The 17,531-nt window shown below is 35.6% G+C and overlaps 1 protein-coding gene across 7 annotated transcripts in view; it reads right to left on the reverse strand.

The window, feature by feature from the left end:
- The window catches only part of HACE1 (HECT domain and ankyrin repeat containing E3 ubiquitin protein ligase 1), a 122,408-nt gene that overhangs the window by 91,664 nt on the left and 13,213 nt on the right, over positions 1–17,531 (reverse strand). For 5 of the 7 annotated variants that reach the window (XR_006717436.1, XM_045499156.1, XM_045499157.1 and 2 more), the window contains exons 5-6: positions 13,677–13,752; positions 6,055–6,186 (exon numbers count right to left, since the gene is read on the reverse strand). Coding sequence is in view for 6 of the 7 variants with exons in the window: in XM_045499156.1 (XP_045355112.1) it covers positions 6,055–6,186; positions 13,677–13,752 (208 nt within the window). In the remaining variant the exon portion in view is untranslated. Of the gene's footprint in view, positions 1–6,054; positions 6,187–13,676; positions 13,753–17,531 lie in introns of those variants that run through there. The other 2 variants (XM_045499159.1, XM_045499161.1) reach the window with 2 other exon arrangements.

The following is a 17,531-nucleotide window of genomic DNA, read 5'->3' on the forward strand; positions in this document are numbered from 1 at the left end:
TGTACTAGAGACGACTCTAGATGCTGGAGTTACAGCAATGAACAAAAATCTCTGCCCTCATGAAGTTTATGTTCTAGCAGAAAAGGAAGACCAAGAGACAAAACAAATAAAATATGTACTGTGCTAGACAGTAACTAGTGACATGCAGAAAAATTAACAAGATTCTCTACAAGAGATTTGGAGTCAATGTGCTTTAGCAAATTCCTCACACCTGTACCCCTATATACAAATACTTCTGTAAAAACTGCATTGTGTCTATTGTATTGTGACTATAAACCATGAAGTTCAAAAAAGACCTGTGGTTTACAATAGTCCTAAGTTCTTCTGTTTTCAAAATTTTGTGACTTCTCATTTACTTGAAAAAAATTAAGCTCAGCAGCTTACAGTATAAAATATAGACATATAAAAGCATACCAACATAAATATCTTGAATGATAACTGGTTGTCTACATTTTCCAATTTAACATAAACATAATTTTAAGAATGACACTGAACTGAAATCATTTTATTTGCCTAACACAGATCATCAAAATATGCTTTTAAAATAATCAAAACTTCAGGGGCTCCTGGGTGGCTCGTTGGTTGTGTCTAACTGTAGCTCAGGTCATGATTTCACAGCTTGTGAGTCTGAGCCCTGTATCAGACTCTCTGCTCTCAGGGCAGAGCCCACTTTGGATCCTGTCTCCCTCTTACTCTGCCCCTCCCTCACTTGCTCTCAAAAATAAAAGAACATTAAAAAAAAATAAAAATAATAATCAAAACTTCAAATTCCCTGTCCAACACCCCCCCCCCAGCAAAACAAAACAATTCTCATATTCCTAGATATCTACAATGGGGGGTCCTTCCTCCTTACAGTATAAGAAAGTGCTGGGAAGGAATGTTGAAAAAAAAAAGCACTGAAAGGGGATTTTCATATGGCTTAAAGAAATTCTTGAAAAGAAACAACACATCTTCAACAGACTTCATGACCTTTCAAGTGATACAACAATATTCTAAGTGGAAAACTAATGTGCAAAAGCTAATGTTTGGGTCAATCTCAAAAGTCATTTAATTGAAGGCAGTGACTAACCAAGACCACCTGTGCCCAATACACTGATAAATTACAAAGCAAGAAATCCAAGGCAGCTCTACTTTATCAATGTCAACTCTCAAAACAACACTGATCAAAGTAAAAAGAAACAGATATTCAATATTAAAACTACAAGTAAAAATCTGAGTTATGGTATTATTACTACCTAAAAGAAGACCAAACAACAACAAAAAAAGCATCTTTATCTTTTATTAAAAATAATTCTGATGACATGACTTGACAGCAATGTACAAATAACTTACGCACCAAGAAAAAATGGCCAACTCACTAATCAATGACTGGTTTATACAGGTTTTCTATAGAAAACTGTCCACCTAAACCTATCAAAACTTTGAAGTCGTATGAAAACATCTAGTAAACATCTAGTAAAACTCATTATTTTCCAGTTGTGTTTGAAAATCACAGTAACAGAACTTTCTATTATTTGCTCACATTTCCCAGAAGTGATTAAAGGAGAATTCTAACATTAGAATAGATAAAATTACTCTGAACCTAAAAATACAATCCAAAATGTTAATCTATCTACCTTTGTGCCTCAAGGCTGAACCCAATGAACGTTTTTGTAAAAGCTTTCAATTAAGTTTGCCTGGCTGTCCTGTAATTCTCTAGATGAAAAGCTTGGAAGCTGACTGAAAGGTATCAACAGAGCGGACTGAAAGTAGGCAAACATTGTTCCTTAACAAGCTTACAATTTCAGTAAAACATGCAGTCAGTTCTATCAAAGATAGTCTATAACGTCAGTGTCAAACAATGTTTTTAAGTTTCAAGGCTTAAATCTACTCTAAGCAGGGTTCAACTATCATTTTATATTGTCAAGCTTCATATTTAGCTATATAAATTTAGAAGTATAAAGTTAAAAATAAAAATTAAGTGAAGTGAAATTAGTCCATAAACTAATCCTGCTGTATACTCTAATTTATATAAATTGAGATTAAACCATTTGACAATTTCCTAGGCCTTCTAAATCCAAGTTATTCTAGGAAACCAGTAATCAACCTTTTGTGGCAATTTAACACATTAATACATCTTAAAAAACTAATGATGAAGAGAAAAAGTATCAAAAAGTAAGTTCCATTTATGGCCAAAAAAAATTGGTGTCAATTATATCTATGTAGAATAATATTATGTTTTATTATACTTTCTAAAACTGAGATTAAAAATCAAACACATTGGTCCTAGCTTACCATACAAGAGTAAATGAATTAAGGGTTCAGAGAATGTTTTCTACCTTTCCTTGCAGAATCACATCATCCATATTAATAATGATAGTAAAAATAAACAATAAATGTAATAACAATACCAATTCTATTATCACTCTGAAATGTCTTCCAAAGTGTTGACAACAATTTACTAATTACATAATCGGTAAACAGAATATACCTTAGGAGGTAGATAAGGGCAAGGGAAGAAAAGGTTGCCAAAGACTATATACTAGGCCAGCTGAATAACCAAACTCTGAAGTGATTTTTAAAATCAATATCCCGGGGCGCCTGGGTGGCTCAGTGGGTTAAGCGTCCAACTTCAGCTCAGGTCGTGATCACGCGGTCCATGAGTTCGAGCCCCACGTCAGGCTCTGTGCTGACAGCTCAGAGCCTGGAGCCTGTTTCAGATTCTGTGTCTCCCTCTCTCTGACCCTCCCCCGTTCACGCTCCGTCTCTCTCTGTCTCAAAAATAAATAAACGTTAAAAAAAATAAAAGGCAATGATGGAAGAACTGTAGAGATGAGGGAGTTGACCTCTGCTAGCCGCCATCTTTAAAAAAAATAAAAATAAAAAATAAAATAAAATCAATATCCCAAGACAAACCATACAACTAATAACAGCTGACCTAAGGAAAGTTATAGAAAATTAAAATACTAAGGAGTTATTATGATCATTTCTTTCACCTGATCATTTCTAAATCAGAACAGAAGTAGTTTAAAATCATAGTGCTACTCTGTTGCAAGAACAAAAAAATGGTCAGACTGCAAGCAAGCCACTTTCTTTCAGTAAGATGCTGACACCTTTATCTTGGTTTACCACTACCGAAACCAATGCATCTATATGAAATCATGGCAAAGATTATGCAATTTCTTAGTTATAACAAAAATGAATCTTTCTTCCAAATCTTTTGTCTTTTAAAAAAATAATGCATATCTGAACAGCATTTCTTGTCATCAAAGCAAGAATGCAGTATTCAATTACAAATTCTACAAAGCTTTAGAGTTCTTAACCAGTTGATCAGGATCTTTCCATGTACTCCTGAGATTTACCCTAAAATGGAGTGAGAAAGTAAATTTCAGAGGATTAGCATATCTGCCTCTTTAATTTGAAAAGTGCTAATATCTTTTAAAAATAATTTTAAATGGAGCTTTCGCCCTTTAAAGTTTTCTATTTTATTCTGTAAAATATATATAAACAATATGTAAGCTTTTAAGTTTAAATATAAATCCTGAAACCTACATGCACTGTTATATGTCTACATGGAACCAAGTTTTGAAGACCTTTTAATAAATTTATGCATGAACTGGCTACTTGGAGACAATAAAAAGGCCATTTTTTTCTTGCTGCTAAAATAAGTCACTAGGATACCTGACAAAGCATTTTAGACTCAGTGTTCAACTTAGGGAAAAATATACAAAGAGTTAAAAAAAAATCAATAATCCCTACCCTGTAATAATCATATCATATGCTCATCCACTGAGATTTGAACATGTCCCAGAAATATGTAAGTAATTATGAGACACAGGTAATATTAGCACAACTACCAACAAAGATTTTTAGAGGTATATTTCAGCCTGGAAGCTAAGAGAGAGACTAATTTTTCAAGATTCTTTCTTGCCCTAATTGAAGTATTAAAGATGCATACAATGATTCACAAAATAGTCAGTGCTAAACATACTTTCTCTGTTCATGATCTTTGCAGATAATTATAATTGACCAACTATGACAGAATGGAATCTCACTCACCAATACAATCAACCACAAATCAACATGGCTTTTGTACCCTTCCTCCTCTATATCTGCAAAATCTCACTCTGTGAAACTCATCATTGTAGTGAAGTCAGGCCCCCTATAAATCTTCTGAGAATATAATTCTTCAAAGGCATTTGACTATGAGGAATTCTCCCTTCCTTCACCACACCTGCTTTAGGTTGTAAACCATATGGAGTATATTATACTTATACTAACTATTCTTCAATAACTTCAGAAGGCAATTCTAAATTTTTAATGCAGCCTGTAATACACATGTTTTGAAATAAGGTTTTCTTAGTAATTCTTATTTCTTCACTGGCTCAAGGCAAGTAAAATTGGGTTTTGTAGATCTCTTCTGATCAGAATTCCAGTGTTTTATACAAAAGTTATGGGCAACAGGTAGGGTTTATAATCTTAGTAAATGACACTCCAATCTGTTATAACAGAGAATGTTTGTATTAAAGTGGGTGCTTTTCTGTCCTATGACAGCTGCCAGCAGGACCCCTTCTCTAATACACAACAGTTCTTTAAAAACCTGGGCCATTCCACCACATTAGAGCATTTCAGATCTTTTTTTTTTTTTTTTTTTCACACAGAATACTTTTTAAATGAATAGTGTTGACTCTCAGAAAGTAAAAACTAATGAGAAGGAAATACTGGGTCAGTTTTCAGATGATGAAAGACCAAAAAAATAAAATAAAAATGAACAATTGGTGTTCAGAAGAAATTCCAGTAAAGAAAACAAAAATCCTATATCCCTCCTTTTACCCAATTCTTATAAAACATAGCAATGTCACACTCGGCCTATCTTAAAGAAGTGCAATATTCTGTGAATTATAGTCATACATAAAGCCTCTAAACATGAAGGATCCTACATCCTGAACCCAAATTAAGGAAAAGTATTTGCAGAGATGAAAATCCAGATTCCAGTAGGAATTCTCCCAACATAAAGACTCAGAGAGAGTATGTACAAAATAATAAACACACTAATTTCTGTATCTTTGCAGTTACTGGTGATTTTTTTTTTTTTTGGCTGGTTTTTGCTGTTGTTATTGTTGTAGTTAACAAGTAAATAAGTAACACTGTATTATTAATAATGTTAAATATGAAAAAAAACTCAAAAGTAACCAGGATAGAAAATTATAGCAAAGCAAATATTAAAATCTTAAGCTAACAATTTTTACATAGGCAGCAGTTCTCCTAATGAAAGAGAAAACTATTAGCGAATTTTTTTTATTTTTTTAAAGATTTTTTTTTTATATTTATTTATTTTCAAGAGAGAGAAAAAGAGAGTGCAAGTGGAGGAGGGACCACAAAGCGGGAGACAGAGGATCCCAAGTGGGCTCTGTGCTGACAGCAGCAAGCCCGATGTGGGGCTCAAACTCATGAACTGCAAGATCATGACCTGAGCCAAAGTTGCACACTCAACCAACTAAGCCACCAAGGCATCCCAACTATTAGCAATTTATAAAGCTAAAGGGTTTGTACATGGGAGTAACAGGAAAGTACTGACATAAAACAAATACATGATTTTAGAACTCTAAGAAAGAATGAAAACCATCACTCTAGTCTTGCAGCATATTCCAAGACAGCAGAAAAATATGATAATCCAAGCTGAACTATTTAAGCAATGTCAGTGTTCACTTTCTTACTATCTAATCCCAGTAACTGGGGCTTAATGGTAAAAAATAAAATATGAAAAAGTTATGTAATAAGACTGAGAATAAGAACATTATTACTTAAAATTACATGCGAACATACACTTAAAATTTTAGTGAAAATCTATGAAGCAGAAATAAATTTGAAATCCAAATATTTTAAACAGATTTAAAAGCACTGTTTTCTATTCCTTTTATACACAAAGAATATATTAATCATCAGTCCATATAATGCATAAGATTTTGCTATGGTGCTTCATGTTCCCAATTATGCACAGTGAAAAACTTTTCATAAATTCAAAGTTTTCAAAAATAAATACATGCAATTTAAAGTCCTCAGGGATGAATTTACCGTCTTGTGACCATTCTGGCAGGCCACATGCAGTGCTGTCTGCCCCATCGCATCCTCAACATCGACGTCACTGACGTGTTGTACAAGGTCATGGAGGAGTTCTGTCCGCCCATTCACAGCCAGCCAGTGTATCTGTGCAGCCATGAAGTTACTTAACATTTGTGCAAGGAGTGTTTCATATAAAACCAGCAGATAAATAATGCTATTATATCTCAAATGTGAGCATGATACACACACTAAAGATTAAATTAAAATGAAAGCCCCTACATTTTCCTATATTTTTATATGGGGAAAAACTATGCATCCAGATGTAGGTTACACACCATGTACTTTATGTACTTCAAAATCAAGCATTCCATAGATCAAAATAGTTAAGGGTCCTAGACTTAGGATCATCAAATACTCTGCTTCCTAGATAATCCTGGACTCTATGCATAGCTTGTCTCTAAAGAAAAGGTACTGGATACTTTTCCTTCCCCAGAAGCAAACATGAGTAAAAAAGTAATTAACACAGTAGGCACCATATTCTTTACCTCATGTCTTTTACAAGTAATGCATGTAACATACATAAATAATAATATATACGGAAGATAAAACACCTATAAATCTACCACTCAAAGATAATCAATATTAAAACTTTGGACTACGCCATCCATGCATTTTTTTAATGTTTTATTTATTTGGTGGTGGGGGGGAGACAGCGGTTCCCAAGTGGGCCCCATGCTGACAGCAGTGAGCCCGATGTGGGGCTGGAACTCACAAACCATGAGATCATGACCTAAGACAAAGTCGGATGCCCAACCAACTAAACCACCCAGGCGCCCCAATCCATGCATTTTTCAATTGACTTTTTTCCATTAAAAAAATGTATCGTGAAACTTGTTTTAAGATGGCAGCTTGAACATATGCATCAACTTCTATTTCTTCCCCAAACTCCATTGAAATGACAATAAAGAGTACTTTTTCTTAAAAGATAGATCTTTATCTTAAGATAAAAAAGAGACTAAATAGCAACAAGTTTTGGAAGCTAAAAGCTTTTGTCAGACTTATCAGAACAAAAAGCTGAATCCTAAACCAGCAGTAGAGAAAGCCAAGAAGGTGATTCAGATCAGTGAAATCCCAAAAGGCTCAAAATCAGTAGTAAGCACTTTGCATCTCTTGAAATAGGGGTGTATTAGCAGACCTAAATAAGATTTAGACCCTTAAATTACCATCCCTCCTGAACTCTTCAAGGCCAATAACTGCCCCTCCCCATCTGAGAGAACACAAGAGGCATGAAAACAGTCTTTACATAAGAGAGACACCAGGCACAATGAAGCAAGAATATCATACTGAAAATGGGAGATGAAGTGCAAGTTTACACACACTGAACACTGAAATCCCAAAGCATTTTCCTCTACCCAGTATCCAGTTTCCTCCTGGAAACTGTTAGAGCTTTCTCTGAGGAATCTGACCAACTTGAGAGTAAATGCCTAAAGAAATTGACAGCAGAAAGAATCCTAAAGGCAAATGCCCAAGCATATCACCCTACACTGAAGTCCACGGTGAATAAACCTCCTTCATTTAAACAGAGCTTTCAAAGAGCTTTTCCCAGTTCCACCAAATATTTGACAAATGCATCTAGTCTGAAAGACAAAATACTAAATAAATAAATAGCAAGAGAAAAAAAGGAACCATGGATATTGAAGGAAAAACTGCAAAAGAAAAAGTTGTATTTAATACTCTCAGAGAGAGAAATATTGACTGCACCCTTTAAACAAGAACAGGGTACTGTTTTTTTAAAAAGGACAATGCAATTGGGGTGCCTGGGTGGTTCAGTCAGTTAAGCGTCTGACTTCTGCTCAGGTCATGACCTCACAGTTCGTGGGTGTGAGCCCCACATCGGGCTCTGTGCTGGCAGCTCAGAGCCTAGAGCCTGCTTCAGATTCTGTGTCTCCCTCTCTCTCATTCCCAATCACACTCTCTGTCTCTCTCTCTCAAAAACAAATAAAATACTAAAAAAAAGATGTCAAAAGATATAGGTTGACATGTCAAAAGATATAGATAGCAAAATTACCCAAAAAATACAAAAATACCAATTCAAAGGGATACATGCACCCTGATGTTTATAGCAGCATTATCTATAATAGCCAAATTATGGAAACAGCCCAAGTGTCCATCAACTGATGAATGGATAAACATGTGGGGTGTGTGTGTGTGTGTGTGTGTGTGTGTGTGTGTATCTACAATAGGATATTACTGAGCAATAAAAAAGAATAAAATCTTGCCATTTGCAACAATGTGGATGGAGCTAAAGAATATTATGCTAAGCAAAATAAGTCAGAGGAAGACAATTAGCATGATTTCACTCCTATGTGGATTTAAGAAACAAAACAAGCAAAGGGAAAAAACAGAACCAAGAAACAGACTCTTTTATAAAGAACAAACTGATAGCTATCAGAGGGGAGGTGGGTGGGGGGGATGGGTTAAAAAGGCGATGGGGATTAAGGAGGGCACCTGTAATGAGCACTGGGTATTTTATGGAAGTGCTGAATCACTATAGTGTACATCTGAAACTAATAGAACACTGTAGGTTAACTAATTGAAATTTAAATAAAAACTTTAAGAAAGAAAAAGAAGGAAAGATATACAGATAGCAAAAAAGGACATGAAAAGATGTCAATTAGGCAAATGCAAATTAAAACCACAATGAGATAGCAACTGCACACATCATAACAGATGAAATAAAAAAACAGTAATAACATCAAATGCTGGTGAAGATGCTGAAAAACTAGATCACTCATACATTGCTGCTGGAGGTATAAAATGATGCAGGCACTCTGCAAAAGTTAGGCAGTGCATTTTAAAACTAAACATGAAACTACCATATAACCTAGCAACGGCATTCTTGGGCCTTTATTCCAGAGAAGTGAAAACTTTTATGTTCACACAAAAACCTGTACACTAATACAGGTTCACTAGTACACTATAGCTGTTTATAGCAGCTTTATTCGAGATAGCTCCAAACAGGATATGACCCAGATGTCCTTCAATGGTTATACAACCAGTAGTACATCTACACCAAGGAATACCAGTCAACAATATAAAGGAACAAACTATTGACACATACAACAACTTAGATCAATCTCCATGGAATATGATGAACATATAAAAGCCTAAAGTTTCCATGCAATATAATTCCATTTATATAACATTCTTAAAATGATGGAGTGCAGATTAGTGATTGCTGAGGGTTAGGCATGGAGTGAAGGGGAGAAAAAGTATGGTTATGAAAGAAAAGCAAACCGAAACATCTTTGTGGAGGTGGAAATGTTCAGAATATTGACTGTGGTAGCGGACACATAGACCTACACAGGTAATAAAACTGTATAGTGCTATACATATACACACACAAGTAAAACTGGGTACAGATAAACAAGTAAAACTAGGGAAATCTGAACAAGAAAGACGATGTCAGTATAAATATCTTGGTCATGATATTATACTATAATTTTGTAAAATGTTACCAGTGAGGGAAACTGGGCAATAGGTAAGGGGATTTCTCTGTATTACTTCTTATAGGTACTTAAGAATCTACAATTATCTTGATTTTTTTTAATGCAATTCTTGACTCCATGAAAAACAAAATGCTATGTAATAAAGAGAAGTAACTATAACAAACTATTTGGTACTACTATAAACAGTATAAATATAATTTAAATATTAAAATACTAAAAAATGATCTAACTAAAATTACAACAACTATATTGGAAAGATGTGACAGAAAAGTGCTTATACATGATGGGATAAAAGGAGGCAGGATTGGAAAAGAGAGCAAATAACCTTATGTTCCATAAAGTCAATTGGTAATGCCTAAAACTGAAAAATCAAGAAGTAGCAACAATAGTACATTATTTAGATTTGAGGAAACTAAATTTTTATATCCATTGAAATAGTTAAGAGCTAACTACAGAGTTAACAGTTTATAAAGGTTGGGGAGGAGAGTCAAGAGAATGTTTCCTTTTTTGGAGGGGTGTCACAATATAGATGTATATTTATTTGAAGTATAATGCCATACAATTCACATGCCATACAATCCACCTATTGAAAGTATACACCTTAGTGGTTTTTAGTGTATTCACAGAGTTGTGCAATCATCGTCACCACAATTGATTTTAGAACATTTTCATTTCCCCAAAAAGACACCCAGTACCCATTAGCAGTCACTACCCATTTCCTCCTTTTCCTGAGATAGACAGGTAAGATACAGGTCTCACCCTGATTTTGTCACCTGGGTGAACTAAGTCAACACTGCCTTCAGTATTTTTTACTAATGTTCTTTGCTTTGCTCTCATAGACCTCTGTTAGAGGCAGTGAATTGTCAGACGGTGGTTGGGGGACGTTATAGGCAACATAATCAAACAAATATTCCATCACTCCTATTGCCTCACTTTTATAATTTTGCTGAGTTTGGAACAAACCAACTCAGTTTAATTACCTCACCCCTAACAGCAATATGTGTAAGGCAGGGAAAAGTCTACAAAATCCTGCCATGATTTTATGGTGGGTACTGAGTGACAGAGTCTTTGCACACACTAATACTTTGAATTGCTCTTTTGTTTGACACTACCCCAGGCCACCCTTAACAATGTGCCTTGGCAATATTCAGGATGGCTGAGCACAAAATGTACTTCATTCAAAAAGTGGTGGAAGAGTGATTTTGAAGGTGAAGGTGGGAAGGGCAGGATATCTACTGCAGGATGTTTCTTGAGCACATAATCTTGAGAAAAAAGTACATATGGTAGCTAAAGGTCTGGAAAGTGATCCCTGTAAGTATCCATGCCAAAGTCCTTTGGGAAGTTTCCATGAACCCCCAGGGGTACCTGAACACCAGTTAAGCTCACCACTCTAATGTAGCGTGCTTTCATCTCTAAGCCTTCATCAGTCTATTCCATTGAGTCAAAACTCTCTTCCCCACCCCCTCTCCCAACCCCACAACCGCGACATTCACCAGTCTAACTTCTGTTGGTCCTTCTGGACTTAGCTCATGTGGTATGTCCCTGGGATACGTCTTCCAATGTCCCAAGTGATGATGGGGCCCCTGCTAGGACTTCCATAGCATCTCCCTTTTCTATGTTGATGTTCATTACACTGTGTTACCACTGCCTGTTAACTTTCCTGTCTTCCTTAGAAGTTTGGGGACAACAAGGACCAGTCAGTCATATTCATGGCTGTATCCCACAATATCAAAGTGCCCAGCACACAGCAGGTATTCAAGAAACTCCTGGTGAAAGAGCAAATGAATGAAGAAATATGATAAGTCTTTTGTGAGGGTAACCAGCCTAGAAAGCACAGAGTCAACAGTTCTCTCCTTCTGTAAGAAAAGTCTTGGGGCTCTTGGCTCCTCATACAAGGTTTCTTCCAACTCAGGAGCCCTTGGCTTTACTGTCCCATGTATTTGCTGGCAACTACTCAGTTCTGCAGCAACACATTTTCACCAGCCCAGCTTCCTTCAACTGATGGAGTCAAGTGGCCCAGCTGTTGAATTAATTCCATCATGGTGGTCTGGGCCTAGGCAGAATCATGGTTCATGGCCAGAATAGTTTCCAAGAGGATGAGGCACACTATACTATTCAGGGCCACAGGAGAGAATATTAAGGTTGGTTCCAGTCAGAAAGAGTGCAGAGACTATTCTTCTACCACAAGCTTTGTAGAAGCTTTTGACTCTTTAAATATATGCACAAGGGCACCTGGGTGGCTCAGTCGGTTGAGCATCCGACTTTGGCTCAGGTCATGATCTCCCAGTTCGTGGGTTTGAGCCCCGTGTTGGGCTTTGTGCTGACAGCTCAGAGGCTGGAGCCTGCTTCAGACTCTGTGTCTCCCTCTCTCTGCCTCTCTCATGTTCACGTTCTGTTTCTCTCTCTCTCTCTCAAAAATAAACATTAAAAAAATATTTTTAATATATGCACTAATAATTTTTTAAGTAAAAATTTGATTTTTAAAACTTTTCTACTCTACCTTCCTTAACGTTCAGGAGTGGGAAATTAGCAGATAAAAACTTATGTGATTAAACAGATTATGTTAACACTGAACATCTTAACTTGCCTATATTAGATAGTGTCCTAAGGACAGGTCTACGTCATTGCCATAGTTTTATAATACCCAAATGGTAGCTACTATATCACTAAGCATCTTGTAGATATTCAGACTACAGTTTTTCTTTATAGACGGCATTATGTTGTTAATATATAACAAAATCTGAATTATCACAGGAATTGTGGGTTCCACATAATAATCATGATTGAGCTTATTCTTTACCTTTAGTAAGTCATTCACAGAATAAAGTAAATCTTAGGCAAGCTGTTTGTTATGCCCCAGTACCCCCTACCTTCAAAAATATTTTTAATCAGAAAGGTCTTAAAAACTGGCATGGTATGTAAATACTCAATATTCTTCTTTATCCACAAATTAAAAGATTTAGAATCTACAAAACACTACCAAAATCATTAAAAAAAAAATTTTTTTTTTTCAAACCAAGAAACAGACTCTTAACTATAGAAAATAAATTGATGGTTACCAGAGGGGAGGTGGAGGGAGCAATGGATGAAATAGGGGGTAGGGATTAAAACACACACTTATCATGGTAAGCACTGAGTAACATATAAAATTGTTGAATCACTATACTGTGCACCTGAAATTAATATAATGCTGTATGTTGACTGTATTGAAATTAAAAATAAAAACTGAATAGAAAGGATTCTGACCATCAACTTAATTAATACCATCACCTCATATATAGGAAGGTAAATTTGATATATAAAATTTAACATCTGTCACAACTTCAAAACAATTTTTCAATAATCACATAATTCTATTTTATCTCAACTTCTAAAATGAATAATGTTCCATTAATGAAAATGATTAAAATTTTTTATTTCATGTACAGAACTATTGAATCACTACATTATATACCTTCAACTAATAAAACACTGCATATTAACTACACTAGAATAAAAATAAAAATAAATTTTAAAAAATTTTTGGATTTCAACAATCTTTTCAGAAATATCCCACACCACCTCCCTATAACATCTATATGGATCAAAAACATATTAACTTATGTGACATAGCAAAATGGATAAAAATTCTAGCATAGGTAAGATATAAACAAGTCTAAAAGGATATAGGCCAAAATATTAACAGTGATTATCTCTGAGTGCACAGGATACAGTGAGTGATCATTCCATTCATTGTCTTTTTTTTTCCTTTCTGCCTAGCCATCCAATTTTCCTACCATGTACATATTAAAATATTTTAAAGGACCTAATAAAAAACAGCTCTCCTATGAAGAAGGAGCAGAGATGCCTCTAAGAAGTGTCCTGAAAGTCAGTGACAAAAGCTAGAAGAATAAGCCTTCAAAATAAGTGAAAGGTCACAAACAAAAAGGAGATAGGAGAAACAAAGTGAAACGTAACTACTCTTAATACAGCAGAGAATCAGGTCTCAAATCATTCTGTATCTTCTTCATGAACACCAAGAAGTAACTTGCAGAAACACTTGTACTGCACTTTGCATTACTATCACCTTCAATATCATTTTCTAAAAGTATTTTAAAATTCTCAGATAAAATTCTTAGCACTTACTGCTGTAAGGCCTTCATTATTACAAATGTTGACATCAGCACTGTATTCTAATAATTTACTCATGCATTTCTTCTGCCTGAAAAGAAAAAAAGACACAGATAACTGGTACAAGAAAAATAAGTAAATGACTATTATTTTATTGAAATACTGACTACACTCAACATTAGTTGGTGGCAAATATTAATGTCTCTTTTTAAATAAACACTATAACTTATGAAATAAAATGAAAAATTGTTTCTATAATTCAAGATAATAGGATAAAGAAAAGGTACAATGAGGTTTTCGTGTCATTAAGACAAATTTATCATTCAAAATGCTAAGGAAAACGGGACGCCTGGGTGGCTCAGTTGGTTAAGCGACCAACTTCAGCTCAGGTCATGATCTCACAGTTTCTAAGTTCGAGCCTGCGTCAGGCTCTGTGCTGACAGCTCAGAGCCTGGAGCCTACTTCAGATTCTGTGTCTCCCCCTCTCTCTACCCATCCCCTACTCATGCTCTGTGTCTACCTCTCAATAATAAATAAATGTTAAAGTAAATCAATAATTTTTTTTTTTAAATGCTAAGAAATTTCTACTGTTGACTAAACATTTGGAATAGTAACCTTCCTCAGAAATATAAGACAATGGGGGGTGGGGCGCCCGGGTGCCTCAGCTGATTAAGCGCCTGACTTCGGCCTAGGTCATGATCTCACCATTCCCAAGTTCGAGCCCTGCATCAGGCTCTGTGCTGACAGCTCAGAGCCTGGAGCCTGTTTCAGATTCTGTGTCTCCTTCTCTCTCTGTCCCTCCCTCACTCATGCTCTGTCTCTCCCTGTCTCGCTCTCTCTCAAAAATAAACATTAAAAAAAATTTTTTTAAAGAAATATAAGATGGGGCGCCTGGGTGCCTCAGTCAGTTGAGCATCAGGACTTTGGCTCAGGTCATGATCTTGCAGTTCATGAGTTCGAGCCCCACGTCCGGCTCTATGCTGATGGCTCAGACCCTGGAGCCTGCTTCAGATTCTGTGTCTCCCACTCTCTCTGCCCCTCCCCCCCCCTCTCTCTCTCTCAAAAATAAAGTTTTAAAAAAATTAAATAAATATAAGACAATGAAAGTCAATGTTCTAGTATCCTACATTCTTGATTACAAGATATTTAAAAGTTAATACTTAGATGAGTTATAAGAACATAACTATAAAATTAATGAAGTGCATATCTATGCATCCCCCTACCTATTTCATTTCTTTTTTTTTGTTGTTATTTTTACTGTGGAAAAATACACAGAACCTAAAATTTGTCATCTTAACCATTTTTAAGTTACAGTTCAAGGGTATGAAGTACATTCATATTACTGTGCAACCATCACCGCCATTCAAGCACAGAACTTTTTTCATCTTGCAAAACTGAAACTCTATACCCATTAAACAGTAACTTTCCATTTCCTCTCCCCCTAGCCTCTGGCAACCACTATTCTACTTTATGTCTCTACAGTTTATCTAAGTACCTCATAAAACTGGAATCAGACAGTGTTTGTCCTTTTGTGATTGGCTTATTTCACTTAGCATAATGCCCTGAAGGTTCATCCATGTTGTAGCATAAGTCAGAATTTCCTTCCTTAAGGCTGAATGATATTCCATTGTACATATCTGCCACATTTTGCTCATCTATTCATCCATCAATGGATACTTCGATTGCTTTCATTTTAGCTAATGCTGCTATGAACATGGGTGTATGAATACTTCTTTAAGACCCTCCTTTCAATTTTATTGGATATATACTGAGAAGTGGGATTTCTGGATCACATGGTAATTCTATTTTTTTTTTTTTTTTTTTTTTTTGAGCACCCACCAAATTGTTTTTCAGGCCATCTATACCATTTTTTTTTTTAATGTTTATTTATTTTGAGAGAGAGAAAGAGAGAGAAGGGGCAGAGACAGCACAGAGAGAATCCCAAGGAGGCTCTGCACTGTTAGCACAGAGCCCCACATGGGGCTCAATCTCACAAACCATGAGATGATGACCTTTTTTTTTTTTTTCATTTTTTTGAAGTTTACGTATTTATTTTGAGAGACAAAGAGCAAGGAGGGAGGAGCAGAGAGAGAGGGAGAAAAAAGAATCCCAAGCAGGTTCTGCACTGTCAGTGCAGAGCCTGATGCAGGGCTTAAACTCACGAACCATGAGATCATGACCTGAGCTGATACCAAGAGTCAGACGCTTAACTGCCTGAGCCACACAGGTGCCCCTACATTTGTACCATTTTACAATCCCACCAACAATGCATAAGGGTTCCTTTTCTCCACATCCTTGCTCACACTTATTTTCTGCTTTTTTTTTTTTTTGATGGCCATACTAATGAGTTTGAGTTGGCATCTCACTGTAGTTCTGATTTGCATTTCCCTAATAATTAGTGATATTGAGCATCTTTTAATGTTCTTATTAGCCATTTGTAGATCTTCTATGTAGAAATATCTGTTTAAGTCCTCTGTCCTCTTACAAACTGCCTATCGATTTCATTTTGCTCACAATGTTTGCTCTTAGCCTGATCCATTCCCAGTGACTATTCAATCTCCATTTCCTCTTCACTAAAGAAAATTCATGCTTTAGAAACCAAAAGTGATGCACACACAATATATTTATAATACACATTTTATACCCACACATACACACACACATATATAAATGCTTGACAATGCTCAACACTAAATTAAGGAAATAAGATATAATCCATAGCATGAAGAAGTTTACGATCTGGTTGAATGAACAATTATACATATAAAAAATATGTAACAGTGTACACATAATAGCATATTATGTACTATATGTCATATGTAATATAATATATACATAATATTAACATTAGTACACTACATATATAATGCTGTATATGATATATACAAAGTATATAATATATAGAGTATGTATGTGTATATATTATTATTTACTCAATTAGATCATAAATTTCTTCATGCCTTAGACTGTATATTTCTTAAATAAACTCAAAAAGCACAGCTAGGTGCTCTCAATGAACCTCAATAAAATGATTAATTGATTAATTATTCAATCTTATTTATAAGTTAACAGCTAAGCTTTTTATTAACTGAATAAATATTTTTTAACAGAGAACAAATTACTTTTCTTGCTTTGGTTTCTGTATCTGAAATGAAGTTAAATGTCATTTAAAATCAGCATTATAATCAAAGAAAAGAAAGAAAGTTCTGAGTAAACTTGTAAGTTCAAACATTTACAAAGTTCCTTTATCTAACACATGGTTATGAAAATCTTAGGAAATAAATCCTCCATAATCCTAAGACAACAGACCAAATAGTCTTATTAAAATGAATACATTGTTGGTGCGCCTGGGTGGCTCAGTCAGTGAAGCGTCCGACTTTGGCTCAGGTCATGATCTCATGGTTCCCAAGTTCAATCCCCGCATCCGGCTCTGTGCTGAGAGCTTAGAGCCTGGAGCCTGTTTTGGATTCTGTATCTCCCTCTCTCTCTCTGTCCCTCCCCCGCTCACACTCTGTGTCTCTCTCTCAAAAATAAATAAACATTAAAAACGTTTTTATGAGGGGCGCCTGGGTGGCGCAGTCGGTTAAACGTCCGACTTCAGCCAGGTCACGATCTCGCGGTCCGTGAGTTCGAGCCCCGCGTCGGGCTCTGGGCTGATGGCTCAGAGCCTGGAGCCTGTTTCCAATTCTGTGTCTCCCTCTCTCTCTGCCCCTCCCCCGTTCATGCTCTGTCTCTCTCTGTCCCAAAAATAAATAAACGTTGAAAAAAAAAATTAAAAAAAAAAAAAAAGTTTTTATGAATACATTGTTTAAAATGTGTGTCTGCGTGTCTGTCTATACCCATATTGCTGGATTTCTAAAACATCTTCAA

The sequence above is a fragment of the Leopardus geoffroyi genome, chromosome B2 (assembly GCF_018350155.1).
Source record: "Leopardus geoffroyi isolate Oge1 chromosome B2, O.geoffroyi_Oge1_pat1.0, whole genome shotgun sequence".
NCBI lineage: Eukaryota > Metazoa > Chordata > Mammalia > Carnivora > Felidae > Leopardus > Leopardus geoffroyi.